Source organism: Hibiscus syriacus, unplaced genomic scaffold (assembly GCF_006381635.1).
Source record: "Hibiscus syriacus cultivar Baekdansim isolate YM2019G1 unplaced genomic scaffold, ASM638163v2 tig00018629_pilon, whole genome shotgun sequence".
In the NCBI taxonomy this organism is placed as follows: domain Eukaryota; kingdom Viridiplantae; phylum Streptophyta; class Magnoliopsida; order Malvales; family Malvaceae; genus Hibiscus; species Hibiscus syriacus.
In genome coordinates, this window is record NW_024062443.1 from 73,334 (window position 1) to 91,532 (window position 18,199).

An 18,199-nucleotide genomic window follows, 5' to 3' on the forward strand; every position below is an offset into this window, starting at 1 on the left:
TATCCAAATAAATTCAGAAGTCGCCTAGCTGCTGTTCAAAAATCAGTTCAATCGAATCATACATGACCTCCGTTCGAAGAGTTAATCGCTATTGCACCAAGCTTCAAAAATATTGTTTTTCTCCCCTCTCTTTTTTCTCTCTCGTACGAAGCTTCTCTCTTACTTTTTAAAATATATTTTAAGGGTAAATTATGCATATCATCATTGTATTTTGTTTTATTTTCTATTTCACTCATTGTACTTTAAAAGTGGTCAATTTCCTTATTGAACTTTATACATTTAACATTTTTTTGTCACTAAACTTAATAAAATTAGTTTTTTGGTCACTGAGCTGTTACCTCCGTCATCTTTATGGGTTTTTGACGAAACTATGACTTGTCCTCAACGGCGAACAGCGACACTTCACGGAGCGGGGTCGGTAGGGGTTTTATCGGAGCACGAAGACACTTTCGATGCCATAGGCGGTGACACTAACCAATGAGTTTTATCGGACTACGTCATAAGGCCATTTGTGGGGGAAACAGCTGAGTGACCAAATTTGTCAATTATATAAAGTTCAGTGATGAAACTGATCAGTTTTAAAGTACAGTCAGTAAAATAGAAAATAAAGAAAAGTATAGTGATGATTCGTGTAGTTTACCTTTTTTTAATGCCCACACACATAACAAACCAACAGACAAAAATGGCTTTTCACCAAAACAAAAAAAGAAAAATCAAATACTCATATTAATTGGGTTAAAGGGTGAAGGGTTCCCTACGTAAAACAAAATCAAATATTGTAGTTTCTTTGATTTGCTCACATTTTTTTAATGGGATGAAAAGAATATATTTGTTTAAAAATAATAATGATAATGAAGTTATTGATGTAAACTTTTGTCATGCAAAGATTAATGATTGTAAAATGACAACGCATAAAGAATTATATTAATACTAAATCATTTAAATATATAGTATATTACAAAATGATAAATTAAATATATAATCACTCAATTATTCGAGAAGTTTTGATTTAAACATTTAAATATCATAATGATATATTTGATACGAATTATGTAAATAGATTTATTTTTAAAATAAAAAATAATACTAATCAGGTGAAGAGATTATGTTGAGAGGGTCACTCTCTCATAATGAATCTTTACAATACTCGATTCAAATTGATCGCTCAATAACTTAAATACTAGTAGTTGAAAGAAATATAATGATGTTATCTTTCGAATAAATAAAAAAATGTTTTCGTTATAGAATCCACTAAAGAAAGAAAAACAATTAAATTTAAAATATTTTAAAATTAAAAGAAATAATTTAGATTGCTAAGGTAAAATAATTTAAAAAATTAATAATTTAGAATGTTACAGGGAAATAATTTAAGAAATTAAAATTTTAGAAGGTTAGGGTGAAATAATTTGAGAATTAGGAATAAAAAATATAATATAAATTAAAAAATTAAAAAATATGTAGGAAATCGGTAACCTGGTCAATGGGTACCCAGTTAAGCATTATTTTATGACTCGGGCTCAATCTAGAAATCTGTCAAAAATAGTAGATCATGTATCCGACCTGAAAATTTGGGTATTTTCACTATAAATACACAATAATTTTAGACTAGGTCAGCGAGTCAATAGGTCGAGTCGTCCTACCTATAATGAATCTTTGTAGTACCTAATCGGATTAACTAATAAAAAAAATCAGATATTACTGGTTATATAAAAAATCAACAAAGACAGATATCATGAAGATAAAGGATGGAGCCATTTATTTAAATATTAATAAAAAAAACTATTATCTCTTTTAATTTTTTTATTTCAATGCTCAATAGATCTGTAATCCACTCAACATTTGATTCTAATTCCATATTCGGCAAATATGATAGCTAAAAGCAACGTATACCTACTTCATAAATCATGGCACATAATTATTTTAGAAAGTGACATCAATTTAAAGAGGTTAATGATTAAGTATGTTGCATGCTTTTATACCATATTAAGTTTAAAGGTAAACTATATCAGATACTCTGAATTTTAAGTGTTATACCGTTTATACCACTGAACTTTTAACTTTATCAATTATAACATTAAACTTTGATTTTCGTTTCAATTATACTAATGAACCATTAAATCGTTAACGACATGATGACGTGACTGACGACTGTTGATGTAGTTGAATGGTATTGACGTAGACACCTCAAGAAAACGACACTATTTTTTTATATGGTTTAACAACCCAGTGGTATAATTGAAACGCAAATAAAAGTTCAGTGCTATAAATGATGAAATTGAAAATTCAGAGATATAAACGAAACATTACCTAAAGTTTGGTGGCATCTGGTGTAGTTTACCCTAAATTTATAATGGACCTCAATGTTCCAATTCAGATTTCAGACATGGGGAAAACATGTAGGACAAATATCCACCAAATCCCATTTGTTTAATGAACCTTTTTGTATAGTGTTGGATTTGGCAACATATTAATTCATTAATTAATCAGTCGATTACGACATTGATTTGGTAGCATATAAATTTTAATTTTACTAATATTACGACATTCATTCGCAGCTCATTCACTGTCGGCAATTCTGTTTCAACACACTACACTCTAAATTTCTCTATTCAAGCCTAATATTATGGTCAGAATTTATTATTCGAATTTTAAATTTCGATTCGTGTCGCATATTCAGTTCATACATGACTATATTTTTATTAAAAAAAGATTAAAAGTGAAATAAATTTTTACTAATTAAAGAAAGGGTAAAGTATATAAATGGTCACTGAACTTTTTAGATTCTTGCATTTAGGTCTCCCCAACTTTTAAAACTTGCAATACAATCGCCAAATATTTAGTTCGTTTGCAATATAATCCCCGACATAACGGTCGTTTCACTGCTGTTAGGGTAAATTATATAAATAGTCACCGAACTTTTCAGGCGCTTGCATTTAGGTCCCCAGCTTTTAAAACTTGCAACACATACATTAATTACATTCTAAACCCCAAATTTCAAAATACTTCAATTACAATCTAAACCTCAAATTCCAAAAAATGCTTCAATTACATGCCCAACCCCAAATTCATAATCCGTTCTCAAAATCTGTCATAACAAACTAAACTTGAAACATCAGCCCTAAACCCTAAAAAATAACCCTAAATGCTAAATTTCCCCACCAATTAACCCAACATAATTAACAACATTTAGTTCATTTTGGGTCCATAACAATAAGTGATTACGTTGGGTTTAGGATTTAAAAGTTAGATTTAACCAACTATAAGTGAACAATACTCAATTCGATTCGAAAAAATTATTTTTCGACTTGAATTGATTCAAAAAATTTGATACAAATTGACTTTGAGTTGTAATTTCATAAACTCAACTTAAAAAAATTCAAGTTAAAATCGTGTTGTAAAATACAACTCGAATATCTAAATTTTTTTTAGTAATTAGTGGATTAATTTTTAAGTTTGAGTCAAGTCCCTTGACTCTGTATGATATATGTATATCACACATGGAAACAAATATGAAGAAATATGTATATTGTATATGGTTAAAAAACTATTTAAATTAGAATCATATAATATTATAGTATTATAAATATTTATAATTAAATTTAAACAGAAACTCGAAAATTCAATTCGACTTGATTTAAATTTTATAAACTGAACTTATAAACTGAACTGAATTAGAATCAAATAATATTATAATATGATAAATATTTATAATTAAATTTAAACATAAACTCGAAAATTCAATTCAATTCGACTTTATTTAAATTTTATAAACTCAAATCGAAAAAATTTCGAGTCAACTATTTTATAAATTGAATTGAGTATTTAGGTCCAACATAACCCTAAACCCAACATAATCACTTATTATTCACTTATAGTTAGTTAATTTTTTCGAAAATGTTATGTTGTGAGGGTTTAGGGTCGTTGCTTTAAGTTTAGTTTGTTATGTCACATTTTGAGAATGAATTATGAATTTAGGGTTGGGTATGTAATTGAAGTATTTTGGAATTTGAGGTTCAGAATGTAATTGAAGCATTTTGGATTTGGGGTTTAGAATGTAATTGATGATTGTGTTGTAAGTTTTAAAAGTTAGGGGGACCTAAATGCAAGTGCCTGAAAAGTTCAATTGACCATTCATATAATTTACCCTAACGGAAGTGAAACGACCGTTATGTCGGGGACCATATTGCAAACAAACTAAATGTTTTGTGATTGTATTGCAAGTTTTAAAAGTTAGAGACCTAAATGCAACCATCTAAAAGTTCAGTGACCATTTATATACTTTACCCTTAAAGAAAATTTGGATTATGGACTAATCACATGTCCTCCTTGAGTAAAGTGTACCCCTACCACTGCACCCATATATTCTCTAAAAAAATCTCGGTAAACAAATTATTAATAAAATTAAACAGTTAAGATCAAAATAGAATATATCGTTAAAAATCTCTATTAACCTAAATTAAGAAAAAGAATACAAGTGATAATACAGTACCCATTAGTTTAATGGATCTCCAGGTGGTATTAGATTTGGTAGCATATAAAATTATGAATAAATCAATCGATTATGACATCAACATTGATTCGATACCTTAAAATAAAGTAGTCGTTCACGATTTTCTACAGGGAAAACCATGCCCGCTTAGCCTTGACTTGGTTGGGATTTAATTTAGATTTGGTAGAAAAAAATAAAAATATATAACGGATTGATCTAAACGGTAAATAACCTGACATTATTTAAATAAATCTCGAATTTAAATATTTATATATACAAAAAAAAAATCATCAGAAGATTTACTTACCAAAGCTCAGAGGACTCTTCTCTTACAATTGAGAACACTTTGTATTCTCAATTAAATAATCTGATACTGTATTAACAATTAATTAATCTAGTTGGATGAGATATTAAATTTCTTAAGTAATATCATGAATTTGAATCATGATATTCGCGAATAGAATAAATTAAATTAAGATGATCATCTTTGCTTCTGTAAGACCTCAATTCAAAATAATCGTTCAATAAAATTATAAAGGAAAATGAACCCATCAAACTGACAAGAGTCTTTATCACAAACTAACCCTTCCTTTCCCAAATAATCACCTAGCATAATAGCTTCATTATTGAATATCGATGGACCTCTACAAATAATTGAATTGAACTGGAAGTAGCGACTTGATTCACCTCGAAAAAACTCCACTCAAATTGATTTCAAATTATAATTTTATAAACTCGATTATAAAAAATTTCAAATTCAAATCGAATTGTAAAATATAACTCGAATAACTCAAAAATTTTAGTAATTAATAGATTTATTTTTCAAGTTTGAGTTGAGCCCTTGAACTTTTTATGATATATGTGTATCATATGGAAAAAAATGAAGAAACATATTTATATTGTATATATGAATATAGAAAGTTATTTAAATTAGAACAAAAAAAATATTATAATATTATAAATATTCACAATTAAATTTAAACATAAACTCGAAAAATTGACTCGACTAGACTTGACTCGAAACAAGTCAACTCCGAGTTGTAAATAGGACTCGTCAACTCGAATAACTCAAAAACTTTTTACTCAACTTAACTAGATCGAACGCTCACCCCTAATTGGGAGAGTCACCAACCTTTAAAGTACTAGATAATTGAATTGGAAGAATCGTTAGACTTCACAGAACTCGATTTAAATTAATATATTAATAAATCAAATATTAAAAAATTATTATCATTATTTTCTAAAGGAATTAAAAATGTTTTCATGATAGAATTCACCAAAACTAGCAATGAATCACAATAATAGTACAAGTTGGAAACAAGATATTATAATCAAATGGGTTGTTTATCCATCTTTTTATTAAAATAAAATCTTGTGGACCAAATATCTTTCTTGAGTTTTTTGATTAGTTACTTATTTTATTGATTGTGCTTATCTTGAAATTTTTCGTATTCACCTTGAAATCTGAGTTTTCTTCTATTAGTTACTTATTTTACATACAATATCTATCGTGAAATTTTATTTTTACCCATCTCATTTAAAATTTTTATATTATTAACGTATGTGTGCTCGTCCTAAAAAATATTTTTGGATGCGTCATTTTTTTTATTTCCTTTCTATAAATAGGAGGGATTATTGCTTATCGACACCATAAGAGTTGTACAAGTTTATTGCATTAAAAGAAAAAACATGAAATCTTTCCTCCCTTTCTTTGCATTCCTCTCGCTTCTCCTGGTAAGCTCTTGCAGTGTTAGTTATGAATATTCAATTTTCATGGCGTTTTCACGTATATATTTTGCTAATTTGTATGGTTAATTATATATACATGTTTTTATATGAACGCAGTTTGCAGACACCCTTTCAGCTGCTCGAAAAGATGTTGGGGAGTACTGGAGAGCTGTAATGAAAGACCAGCCTATGCCTGATGCACTTGTAGAGCTTGTTTGGGTCAAGGCTGCCTCCGTTGGTGATTTTGAACCGAGGCCAAGCACAACGGCCTATGGAGACAATGATGTTGGCCTTAAAGGAAAAAAGAAATCATTCGTTAATGATTTTGAACCGAGGCCAAGCACAACGGCCTACGGAGACAATGATGTTGGCTTTAAAGGAAAAAAGAAATCATTCGCTAATGATTTTGAACCGAGACCAAGCGTATCGGCCTACGAAGACAATGATGTTGGCCTTAAAGGAAAAAAGAAATCATTCGCTAATGATTTTGAATCAAGACCAAGCGTATCGGCCTATGGAGACAATGATGTTGGCCTTAAAGGAAAAAAGAAATCATTCGCTAATGATTTTGAACCGAGACCAAGCATATCGGCCTATGGAGACAATGATGTTGGTCTTAAAGGAAAAAAGAAATCATTCGCTAATGATTTTGAACCGAGACCAAGCATATCGGCCTATGGAGACAATGATGTTGGCCTTAAAGGAAAAAATAAATTATTCACTAATGATTTTGAACCGAGACCAAGCTTATCGGCCTATGGAGACAATGATGTTGGTCTTAAAGAAAAAAAGAAATCGTTCACTAATGATTTTGAACCGAGACCAAGCGTATCGGCCTATGGAGACAATGATGTTGGCCTTAAAGGTAAAAAGAAATTATTCACTAATGATTTTGAACCGAGACCAAGCACAACGGCCTAGGGAGACGATGATGCTGATCTTAAAGCAGTGAAGAAATAATGGACTAATAATCTTCTCCCTTTACATGTTATGTTTTACTGTGTGTTGTAATAAACTCAGCATCATCATCAGACTGAGTGTTCTGCTTGTGTTTGGAAGTTTGAATTTTCTTCATTATTTTCAGTTAATTATATCATATGTCCTTAAATTATGACTTTTATTTTAAATTAGTCCCTAAACTTTTGAATATATTAATTTCATTCTCAAACTAAGATACTCATTCTAAATTAGTCTTTAAACTTGTGAACATTCCAATTTCATCCTTAAACTGTTCTAAATTCGTCACTAAACTTTAAACCTTCCAATTTCATCCTCAAATTCATCCAAATATGTAATTAATTTTAACCATAATTTAACCTAAACTTTATTTTTTTTTCAAACATTTAATAATATAACTTGACCTAACGATTTTATTGACATGGAATGTGATTAGTATATGCATATAATGTCAGATGAAATTGAAATGTTGAAAATGTTTGGGGCACTAATTTAGAATGAAGGATATAGTTTAGGGATGAAACTAAAATGTTCAAAAGTTCAAGGACTACTTTAGAATGTAATTGAAATATTTAAAAATTTAGAGACTATTTTAAAACAAAAACCATAGTTTGAATACGTATGATGCAGTTAACTCCACTATCTTTACCGAGTGAATTTTACATGAAATTTGTCACAAATTTACCATTATAGCCCAAATAGGCCATATTGAATTTTGTTACTTTATTCCGACTTAATGACATTTTTATTCAATTAAATTCTATAAAATAATATTATAATTTATAAATATTAAAAATCTATAATTAATATTATAAACATAACAAATAATATAATATAATAATATTATAAACAAAAAGTACGAATTTGATTATTATATAGATTTAAATTTTTGATGTACTTATTTTTAGAGGGATATTGTTGATAAATTTATTATTATAGTTATATTTTAAAGATAATCGAAAGATTTATGATAAGTTTATTGAATTCGAGATATTTTTAGTGAAACGGACACGATATGCGTTCAGAGGCCAAAAGAGGGTGATTTAAAAAATTTAGGGTCTAACAGTCGTTGATGACAGTGATCGATGATAATCGACGATGACAGTGGTGAGTGACAGTGATCAATGATTTCGAGATATTTTCCTAGTAAAATAGACACCAGATACGCGTTCAGGAGGCCAAAAGAGGGTGATTTAAAAATTTTAAGGTCCAACGGTCGTTGATGACAGTGATCGATGATAATCGACGGTGACATTGGTGAGTGACTAGGGATGGCAAACGGGCAGGTCGGGTGCGGATACCCCCTCCCCCATCCCCATACCCACTAATATTTTTCAATCCACCACCCGCCCACCACCCATGATGGGTATAAATTTTCAAATCCACACCCGCCCACGCGGGTACATTTTCAAATCCATCCCCACACCCACTACCCACTAGCGACATACCCATCTAGACCCGCCTGATAGCAAGCAATTGGGATGTTGGAGTTGGTTCCCAAACAGTTCATGATGGGGTAGCAGCGCATGCTTCAATTTGTCAGAGGAGTGGCTCTACGAATGTTATGGAGACAAATTGTAGGGAGCATGTAGTCGCAGAGCTGGATTGTTGTGTTGCTTTCGATGTTAATGCTCATAGTGCGCCTAATATGGGTTTTGAGGGGCTAAAGAACATGGAAACTGCTGCTTTTGATGTTAATGCTTATAGTACGGGTTCCCAAACAGTAAACCAATGGGATGTTGGAGTTGGTTCCCAGACAGTTCGTGATGGGGTAGCAGCGCATGCTTCAATTTGTCAGAGGAGTGGCTCTACGAATGTTATGGAGACATATTGTAGGGAGCATGTAGTCGTAGAGCTGGATTGTTGTGTTGCTTTCGATGTTAATGCTCATAGTGCGCCTAATATGGGTTTTGAGGGGCTAAAGAACATGGAAACTGCTGTTTTTGATGTTAATGCTTATAGTACGGGTTCCCAGACAATAAACTAATGGGATGTTGGAGTTGGTTCCCAGACAGTTCGTGATGGGGTAGCAACGCATGCTTCAATTTGTCAGAGGAGTGGCTCTACGAATGTTATGGAGACAGATTGTAGGGAGCATGTAGTCGCAGGGCTGGATTGTTGTGTTGCTTTCGATGTTAATGCTCATAGTGCGCCTAATATGGGTTTTGAGGGGCTAAAGAACATGTAAACTGCTGCTTTTGATGTTAATGCTTATAGTACAACTAATTTGTGTTTGGATGGGCAGTATGAGCTAAAGAACATGGAAAGTGAGATTATGGGTTTAATCAAATAGCCGAATATTTCCCTAATTAAAGACCAGATTAAAGACTAAATATCCTTAATATTTGGTTAAATTATATGTTATATATTATACAATATTAAAATTTATAAATTAGTCTCTAAAATTACACCTAAATTCATAATGGTCCAAAATTTAATAGATATTTAGCTGGGCGGGCGGATGCGGGGCGGGTAATGTCTCAAACCCATTACCCGCCCACCACCCACGACGGGTATCACTTTATAAATCCACACCCGCCCACTACCCGCTAAAATTATACCCATCCCCGCTCCAATTGGAGCGGATGCGGTGCGGAATCCACGAAACTGTACCTGTTTGCCATCCCTATGAGTGACAGTTGACGACATGAGACTTTGATAGGATTTAGGAGTTAAATTATTATTTTATATAAAATTTGGCATCAAATTATTGTTTTATCAGTTTAGGTCAAATTAAAACATAATATTTTTTTATTAATATGTCACATCATTATATTAATATAATAATCAATACCAACAACCGGTTGGTCTAGTGGGATGAGGAATTAGATTCCTTAAATAAGGTTAGGGGTTTGAACCCTAGCGTTTACTAATAGAGCAAATTGGGTTGAGAGGGTCACATTCGTCTCTACAGTACCTGATCTGAATTAATCGACTAATAGATCGAATATCAGTGATTAATTCAAAAAATATAATAATCGATAATATAAAAGACTAAAATTTAATAAATTTATAATATAAGTGATCAAAATTTAACTTTTACAAAGTCGGTAACTAAAAATGAACAAACTGAAACAAAAATAAGCATTCCGATAGTTAACCTAATATTTTAATATGATGGTAACATGTCGAGATAAATATATGAATTGGCAGAAAATTAGAAAAATATTGTAGGTGGAAAAATAATTACGAAAATACGATTGATTGAAAATTATTTAAGAATTTATTATATTTGTTATTGTGGATTAAAAATACATCACATGAATATGACGAGTTTTATAAAATATATATTTTTATTGTAATTCGTTACGTGAGTTTGACAAATTTCATGAACGAGTTCTATAAAATATAGTTTATTTATCAGAATTCGTCCATGAAACTTATCAAGTTCACGTGTCAAATTCTTATTTTACTGTAGTAAAATTTATAATCCCTAAATAATTTCCCACCAACCATGTATCCTAATATAATTTGGCGTGAGGATTATTAGGCAAATATACTGTTAGCATGCTAATTAAAAGTTTGTTATTTGAATTTTTTTTATATTCGCCAATAGGTGATAATACCAATTTTAGGGTTGGTTATATGTCGTCGTTTCGTTTTACTTTTTTATATTTTAGTTCTTAAAAAATTCGTCTTTATGACATGTATTTCTCTATTTTATAGCACGTTTTTCTTTGTTTTCTAACACGTTTTTTTATCTTTTCTATCAGTCATTTGGTTATTCTTTTCATTTAGTTTTTGCGTTAAATTTGATATCATCCTGACTGATCAAGATGACACTTAGTTATTATCTTGATGATATTTCCTTTTTGGACCGTCGAATTGGATTTGATACGCGATTTGTGTTCGGAGATAATTGTCTCACGACACTCGACTCTGATTTACGATTGTCGGTGGTCTTTCAATAGTTTTATTCTATGTTGTGGTTCATTTTCTGGTGAAATCATATATGTTCATATCGATCTTTTGTTCGAGTTTTTGGGATGGGTTTTTAACCTTTTCCTTATCTTTATATGATCTTATAAGTAGTTAATTTCTTCTATAATAATTACAGAAAATGTCTTAATTGTATATTTAATTTATTTTTATGATTGTAAATTTTCATTATAATTTTATATTTTTTTATTTTTTAATAAAACTAACGAATTTTATCCGCATAAAAAGATCGCGACGTGGTCAAATTTGTTTGGGTCCACAAAATAAGAAAATAACAAAAATGCCATTATGGGCCGGTAGTAGCGTTCAACAACTGAGCCGTTCAAAATGCGGCCCAATTTGTAACTACAATAATTCACACACTACTTTGTTTTCGGCTCAAATCAACCAATTTTCACACTGAACGGACTGAAAACCCCTTCCCCCCCCCCCATTAAAACCAAACCCGGTACCCATGATGGAGGAGAAACGCCGGGACGCGGGTAACTCGCCGGCGGGGCGAGCTCGGCGGAGCCGGATTCGACGTCAACTCGCCGTCGAGGTGGAGCTTTGAAGAGAAAAGGCAATTGGCTTTCCGGGTCAAGCTCTTCATCGACGCCGTCGAAACGGGTTACTAGAGAGAAGTCAAACTTGATCTCCCACCCTTCGGTCAACCATTACGGTCCTCTAACCAGGGCTCGCCAAGGGGCACCTGGCGGAAATTTTGCCTTGGGTTCGAGCTCGGGATCGGATGGCGCGAAGCTGGAGGCGAGTGTGGTGAAACAAAGTGTGAAGGCGGAAGATTTGGAGGAATTGAATAAGCTAAGTGAAGAGTGGGAAGCTTTGGAAGCTAAAATTGAGGCTGATTTTGAGGCTATTAGATCTCGTGACAGTAATGCGCATGTTGTTCCTAATCATTGCGGTGAGTGTTTCTGTTTCCCCCCTTTTTTCCTTGTTTGGTTGATGGGAAAATGGGCAGAAATGGGAATGAAAGGTGAGCTTTATCTTTTGCAACTTTAGTGGGAGCTAGTGAATTGGACAAATTTTGTGGGATTTTTTTTCTGATGATTTAGGATTTCAATTCAGTTTGAACTTTGAATAGATGTTTTTGTCCTACTTTTGGAAAAACATGAAATGAGAATTGAATTGTTTTCTTGAATAGTTAATTTGGGAGTTTTATTTCTTTATTCGCTTCTTTGTGCTATAAGAATGATAAGGTAAATTCCCTATTGTGCTTATTCTCAGGGAAATGATAATATGTTATTCGTCCAGTTTGTTCTGCTTGCTTCTTATCAGCCATGCTAGAGAATTAGACATTGCATGATTTCTCAGAATCCACTTAAACACGATTATGACAAAGCAAATGCATGCATATTGCATGGATACACAAATTGCAAAGAGAATGTCAATCTTAGTTCTCATTAGCAGAGTGCAAACTAGGGTTCTGAATAAATTGGGTTCATTGGAATCCATTTATTTTGAGGCTATAAAGAGTGAAATAGGAGAAAATGAACTGTTAGATCCCTCGATATTTCATTCCGTTGTCAGTTTTTGTGTTCATCCTCTCTTTGTACTGACAGGATGGTTTTCATGGACCAAAATTCACCATCTGGAGGAGAGTATCTTGCCCTCTTTCTTTAATGGGAAATCCCCAAGTCGTACCCCTGATGTGTACATGGAGATTCGTAATTGGATTATGAAGACATTTCACGCTAACCCAAGTAGGGAGATTGTGTTGAAAGATCTTGAAGATCTTGAAGTTGGTGACTTGGATGCAAAGCAGGAAGTATTGGAGTTCCTGGACTACTGGGGTTTGATTAACTTTCATCCATTTCCTCCAGCTGGTTCAACTGTGCCCAATGCCGATGGGGATGGAATGGCCAAAAAGGATTATTTGCTTGAAAAGTTGTTTCACTTTGAGGAAATTGAATCACGTCCACAAGTTGTTACCAGAACTAACGTTTCAACTCCATCTGTGCCACCTGGTTTTCTTCCTGATTCTGCACTTGCTGAGGACTTGATGGCACCTGAGGAGCCATCAGTTGAGTACCATTGCAATTCTTGTTCAGGTGATTGCTCTCGAAAGCGCTACCATTGCCAGAAGCAGGTCAGTTACTAAATACTGATTAATAAATAATTGTTTAAGCCTCAAATTATTTAATACACTACAAAGACAAAAATACCTGCACTAATTCTTTCTGAGTGTTCTTATGGTGGTAGTCAATGTTTCAATCTTGCCTGCATTTGTATGTACATTTTCCACAAGCCCTATATTTCTGAGAGAATAAGAGGGAATTCTACTTCTTCAAAATCAATTTATATGACATCAAGCCAAGTGGTAAATAAAATTGGATTTCCACAAACCTTTTTAGATTCTGCTTCTTGTCCAACAAATCAGAAATGAGCATAAATTGTTTGCACCACCAGCGCATCTGTTTACTTGCAACGATAAGCCATTGGTCTTTTAAGTTTTTATAATGTGAATGATCAAAATGGAAAGAGTAACTAATTTAGTAATTTTGTTTATTTATTTATTTATTGACTTCTTGTTCCATTTCTTTATAATGTAATTGTGTTTGTATTTGGCAGGCCGATTTTGACCTATGTACTGATTGCTTTAACGATGGGAAGTTTGGCTCCGGCATGTCTTCTTCGGATTTTATTCTCATGGAACCTGCTGACTCCCCTGGTCTTAGTGGCGGCAAGTGGACAGATCAGGAAACCCTCCTCCTTCTCGAGGCACTTGAACTTTATAAAGAAAACTGGAATGAGATTGCGGAGCATGTTGCTACGAAAACAAAAGCACAATGCATACTGCACTTTGTTCAAATGCCAATTGAGGATGCATTCTTCAATAGCGATGATGACATAGACACCGATTCAAAAGAAACTGCTGGACCAGCTCCCAGTAGTGATGAAACCTCTGTCCCTAAAGATGTATCGGAAACAACAGAGAGTAAGAATGCTGCTCTGCAGGAGGATCAGGCCCAGACTACACCAATGGAAACTTCAAAACCTGAAGATGGAAAAGAAGTGCGAGCCAGAGAGGAAACGTCTAAACCTGAAACTGATGCAAATGGTGGTCAAGAAACATCAAAGCCAGAAGAAACGAATGTAGCAAAAGATGGGAAAGACACAACTGAAAATTGTGCACTTGTGGCACTAAGGGAGGCATTTGAAGCTATTGGTTATGATTTAACGTCTGAAGGGACACTCTCATTTGCTGATGTGGGAAATCCTGTCATGGCATTGGTAAGTTGACTGTGTAAGTATTTAATTTAGCTTTTATCAATTGATGTATATGAAGGGAAAACTGATTTCATTTAACAATCTAAATTTATCCACTTTGTCCTAGCTTCTGAAATACTCTTCTTATCCTAAAAAAATTATCAGGAATCTTTCGTTTCTGCTTTTAGAAAAACTTTGGTGTCCTTTCTCCGACCTCCAATGTAAAAGACACGGTGGCTTGCTTGGTAATTAAATGAATGATCAAACCTCAAAGTGATGTTCTATTGCATTTTGCTTTTCTGCTCTTCAGCAATAATTTTTTCGCGGTCATTTTCTCCTCTTCCTTTTAAATGATTGCAATGCTGTTAGCAGTCTTTTATTAATCTACCACATGCTCTATACTTGTTTATGAAACAATCTTAAGTACTTCTGTATAAAGGCTTGCTTCATTGATCTTTGCAACTTTTCTCTTGAAAATGTTTGTTGATGTATTCCTCTATTCGTCATTTACCTGTCTATTTGTTGTGGTGATATGTTATGAAATTAGTGTTGCTCCAACTGCAGGCAGGGTTCTTTGCTCATCTGGTCGGACCCAACATTGCTTCTGTTTCGGCCCAGAGTTCACTGAAATTGTTATCTGGTAGTTGTCCTAACCTTCAACTGGCTGCAAGGAACTGCTTTGTTTTGGAAGATCCACCAGATGACAAGAAGGAACCAACATGTTCTGAGAGGTATGTCAAGCTTATATCTGCTTAGCAATTTGTTAACATTATCTGATGTTAATTTGAGACACACAGTGTTGTCAACGATATGGGTAATGGTGATGCTCAAAATGTGAAAAACTCGGAAGACAAAAGCCTCGAGGGGGATCAGAAAAGTTCATTTAGCAATAATGGCAACCAAAACACCAAAGTTTCTCTTCCTGAAGAGAAGGTGACATCACCTTCACCCAATGACTTTACTGTGGATAAAAAAGAGTCCAGCAATACTGCAACTAATGAAGAAGATAACAAGGCTAATTTTAATGGATCCACCATTATTAATCAATCAAAGGATCATCAACCAAGTGTAACGACGGTATCAAATAACTCATCATCCCAGCCTCTACCTAGTCCACTGGAGGAGACGGGCAGGAAGGAAACAGAAAAAGAACCTTCAGAGCCTCCAAAAGCAATGAAGGGAGTAGATATTTCTGATTCTGTTCCAGTGGAAAAGAATGAGCTCTGTGATGCAGCTGCAGGAAAGCCATCTGAAGCGGGAAATGCGTCAGAAAATCTAGAGACGGCTTCCTCTTCTCCATCCAGAGCAAAGAACGAACAAAAACATGTTCAACCGAGTGCTGGTGGAGAATCTAATAAGCCTGCAGAGGCAGCAAATGATGTTGAAATGGCATCTATTTCACAACCAGCAGAAAAGACCGAGTCTCAGCAACCAGTCGCATCAAATTCTGAAAACGAAAAAGGAGATACCACAGGTTTCTCTCTCTTTTTCTGCTATGCATATATTGTTTAGAATGTGGAAGTGACATTAACAGGAACCACTCTACTGCAAAATGCTTGGCAATATCTTATGAGAATATGTAGAGATAGATAACAAATCTGATTTAAAATATATACAGAAGGCTAGAAGCACTGCCTGGTTCTATAAGGTTAAGTGTATGCCATATCTGTTGGTTTTACGTAGAGCAGCTAGAAAAATGCATCAATTCTGGATATGTGGCGGTGTTTTTATAGTTTTCATCGAAAGTATATATCACAAGAACCACCTAGTGTTAAAATGCATTAATTCTGGATTGTATCATTTACCTCATTGCTTTTTGCAGACAAGAGTAAAGAAGGTAAAAACAAGAATCATGATTCTACGGACAGAGAAGATAATAGCAGCGTTGATAAAGTAAAGCGTGCTGCAGTCACGGCACTCTCAGCTGCAGCAGTGAAGGCAAAACTTCTAGCTGATCAGGAAGAGGACCAAATCCGACAACTCACAGCATCATTAATAGAAAAACAGGTTAGTAGCAAAATACATGTAATCTCCTTTTCCCATAAATATCGAACTGGAGCAAAACCCAAGTTTTCAGAGGCTTTAATTAAATGCAGTTACATAAGTTGGAAGCCAAATTAGCATTCTTCAATGACATGGAAGGAGTCGTAATGAAGGTTAAGGAGCAATTGGACAGGTCAAGGCAGAGGCTTTACCACGAGCGATCACAGATAATTGCTGCTCGACTGGGCTTGCCAGCTTCCTCCTCTAGAGCAATGCCACAACCAAATGCTACAAATAGAGTTGCAGCAAACTTTGCAAATTCAGTTGCTAGGCCTCCTATGAGCATGAAAGCCCCAAGACTGCCAATGTCGAGACCCATGGGTTCTATGACTCCTACCCCTTCCAACCCATACGTATCCACAAGGACCACAATGGTTGCGGGGAGCTCAATTAGGCCTTCTAACCAGGAAAACCTTTCCTCTGTCGGTACCAAGTAGTCTCTACCTGTGAATAGAATTTTCTATCCATTCTTATACGATGGTCATCATGAGATCTATCAGGTGAGTACTACCCTTTATAGTTGCAGTTCGCATTAGCTTTAGTGTTGCTAATCGACTGACATTCATACCAATTCATCTCCGAGTAATCCGGATACCACTGCCTATCGACTGACATCTCATGATCATAGGAGGAAGGAGCAGATGGTTATGGTTCTCCCTTCGATCCTATCCTATCCTAGTCGAAATTGTCGAGGCTATGTCTGACGTGGAATTTTTTTCCCATCTATGCTTTTGTATTTTTTGTAAGGCTAGTTTATAGTGTTGATACTTTGGGACGTAATGATGAATTCTAGGTGATGCAAGTTAAACATCCATAACCTTACCAAATTCTTAGGGCATCTTAAGATCAGATATAACCCCATGCATTCCATTTTGTGGACGGACAGATCTGTTTTGTTGTTATAAATGGCGGGGAGTTCCCTTTTCGCAGCTATAATTACCCTCTTTTTATAATCATCAATATTTAGTTAATTAATTGAAATCGGATATTATAAAATGTATTATTTTTAACTTATTTCATTTATGATATCAAAATTAACATTTTATCGAAAAGGTCTGACGTCGAATTCCTGTTGAAAATACACCAACTGAACAGAAATTTATATACATTTTTCTGATTTAGTTAGAAACATATTCAATTTAAATATATTAGGTTTTATTTAAAACAATTATCTCAATAAAGGATTAAAATGGACAAACGACAATATTTTATATTAAAACATACGGTAAATTACACGTTTAGTACAAAATTATCAGTTTTGATTTATTTTAATACATAACTTTTTTTTACAAAACTATACCTAAAGTTTAATTTTTATTTCATTTTAGTACCCCGATAAAAACTTAAGTTTTGAAAAATTTAAAATTTTAGGTACTAAAACAAACCAAAAGCGTTAAGTTTTTAATGATGGAGTACTAAAATGACATGAAAACTAAACGTTAAATATGGTTTGAAAAAAAATTAGGCACTAAAATATACCAAAACTAATAGTTTAGGTACTAAATGTAAATTTACCCAAAAATATATTAACAAAAGTTATATCTAAAATGATTTACATATAAATCTTTTATTCCATATTCAATTCTAAATAATATTTTTTAATTATTTAGTTTAAAATATATATATATATATATATATTTAAGATATACGTACTCTTTAACAATATTAATTATTATTTTAAATTAATATTTTATATTTAAAAAAATTCATATCTAATCAATTTGTGACACCAATTTAATAAAGAAACACTCAATATCTCTATTCAACAACACCAATTTTTTAAGTCTACTTGGGAAACAATGATTTTGCAGCAAAAAATGGTTAAACAAATGAGGA

At 33.2% G+C, this 18,199-nt stretch overlaps 1 protein-coding gene and 1 pseudogene across 4 annotated transcripts in view; both read left to right on the plus strand.

Moving 5' to 3' along the window:
* LOC120209324 (organ-specific protein S2-like) overlaps positions 1–7,248 on the plus strand; it is a 41,510-nt gene extending 34,262 nt beyond the window's left edge. Inside the window, exons 1-3 of one of the 4 annotated variants that reach the window (XM_039208372.1) lie at positions 6,131–6,238; positions 6,335–6,926; positions 7,089–7,248. In XM_039208372.1, the coding sequence (XP_039064303.1) occupies positions 6,179–6,238; positions 6,335–6,926; positions 7,089–7,138 (702 nt within the window). In that variant the 5' untranslated portion in view covers positions 6,131–6,178 and the 3' untranslated portion in view covers positions 7,139–7,248. Of the gene's footprint in view, positions 1–6,107; positions 6,239–6,334 lie in introns of those variants that run through there. The other 3 variants (XM_039208371.1, XM_039208369.1, XM_039208370.1) reach the window with 3 other exon arrangements.
* A 4,322-nt stretch (positions 7,249–11,570) lies between these two features.
* LOC120209326 lies at positions 11,571–17,292 on the plus strand (annotated as a pseudogene).
* Positions 17,293–18,199: the final 907 nt, after the last annotated feature.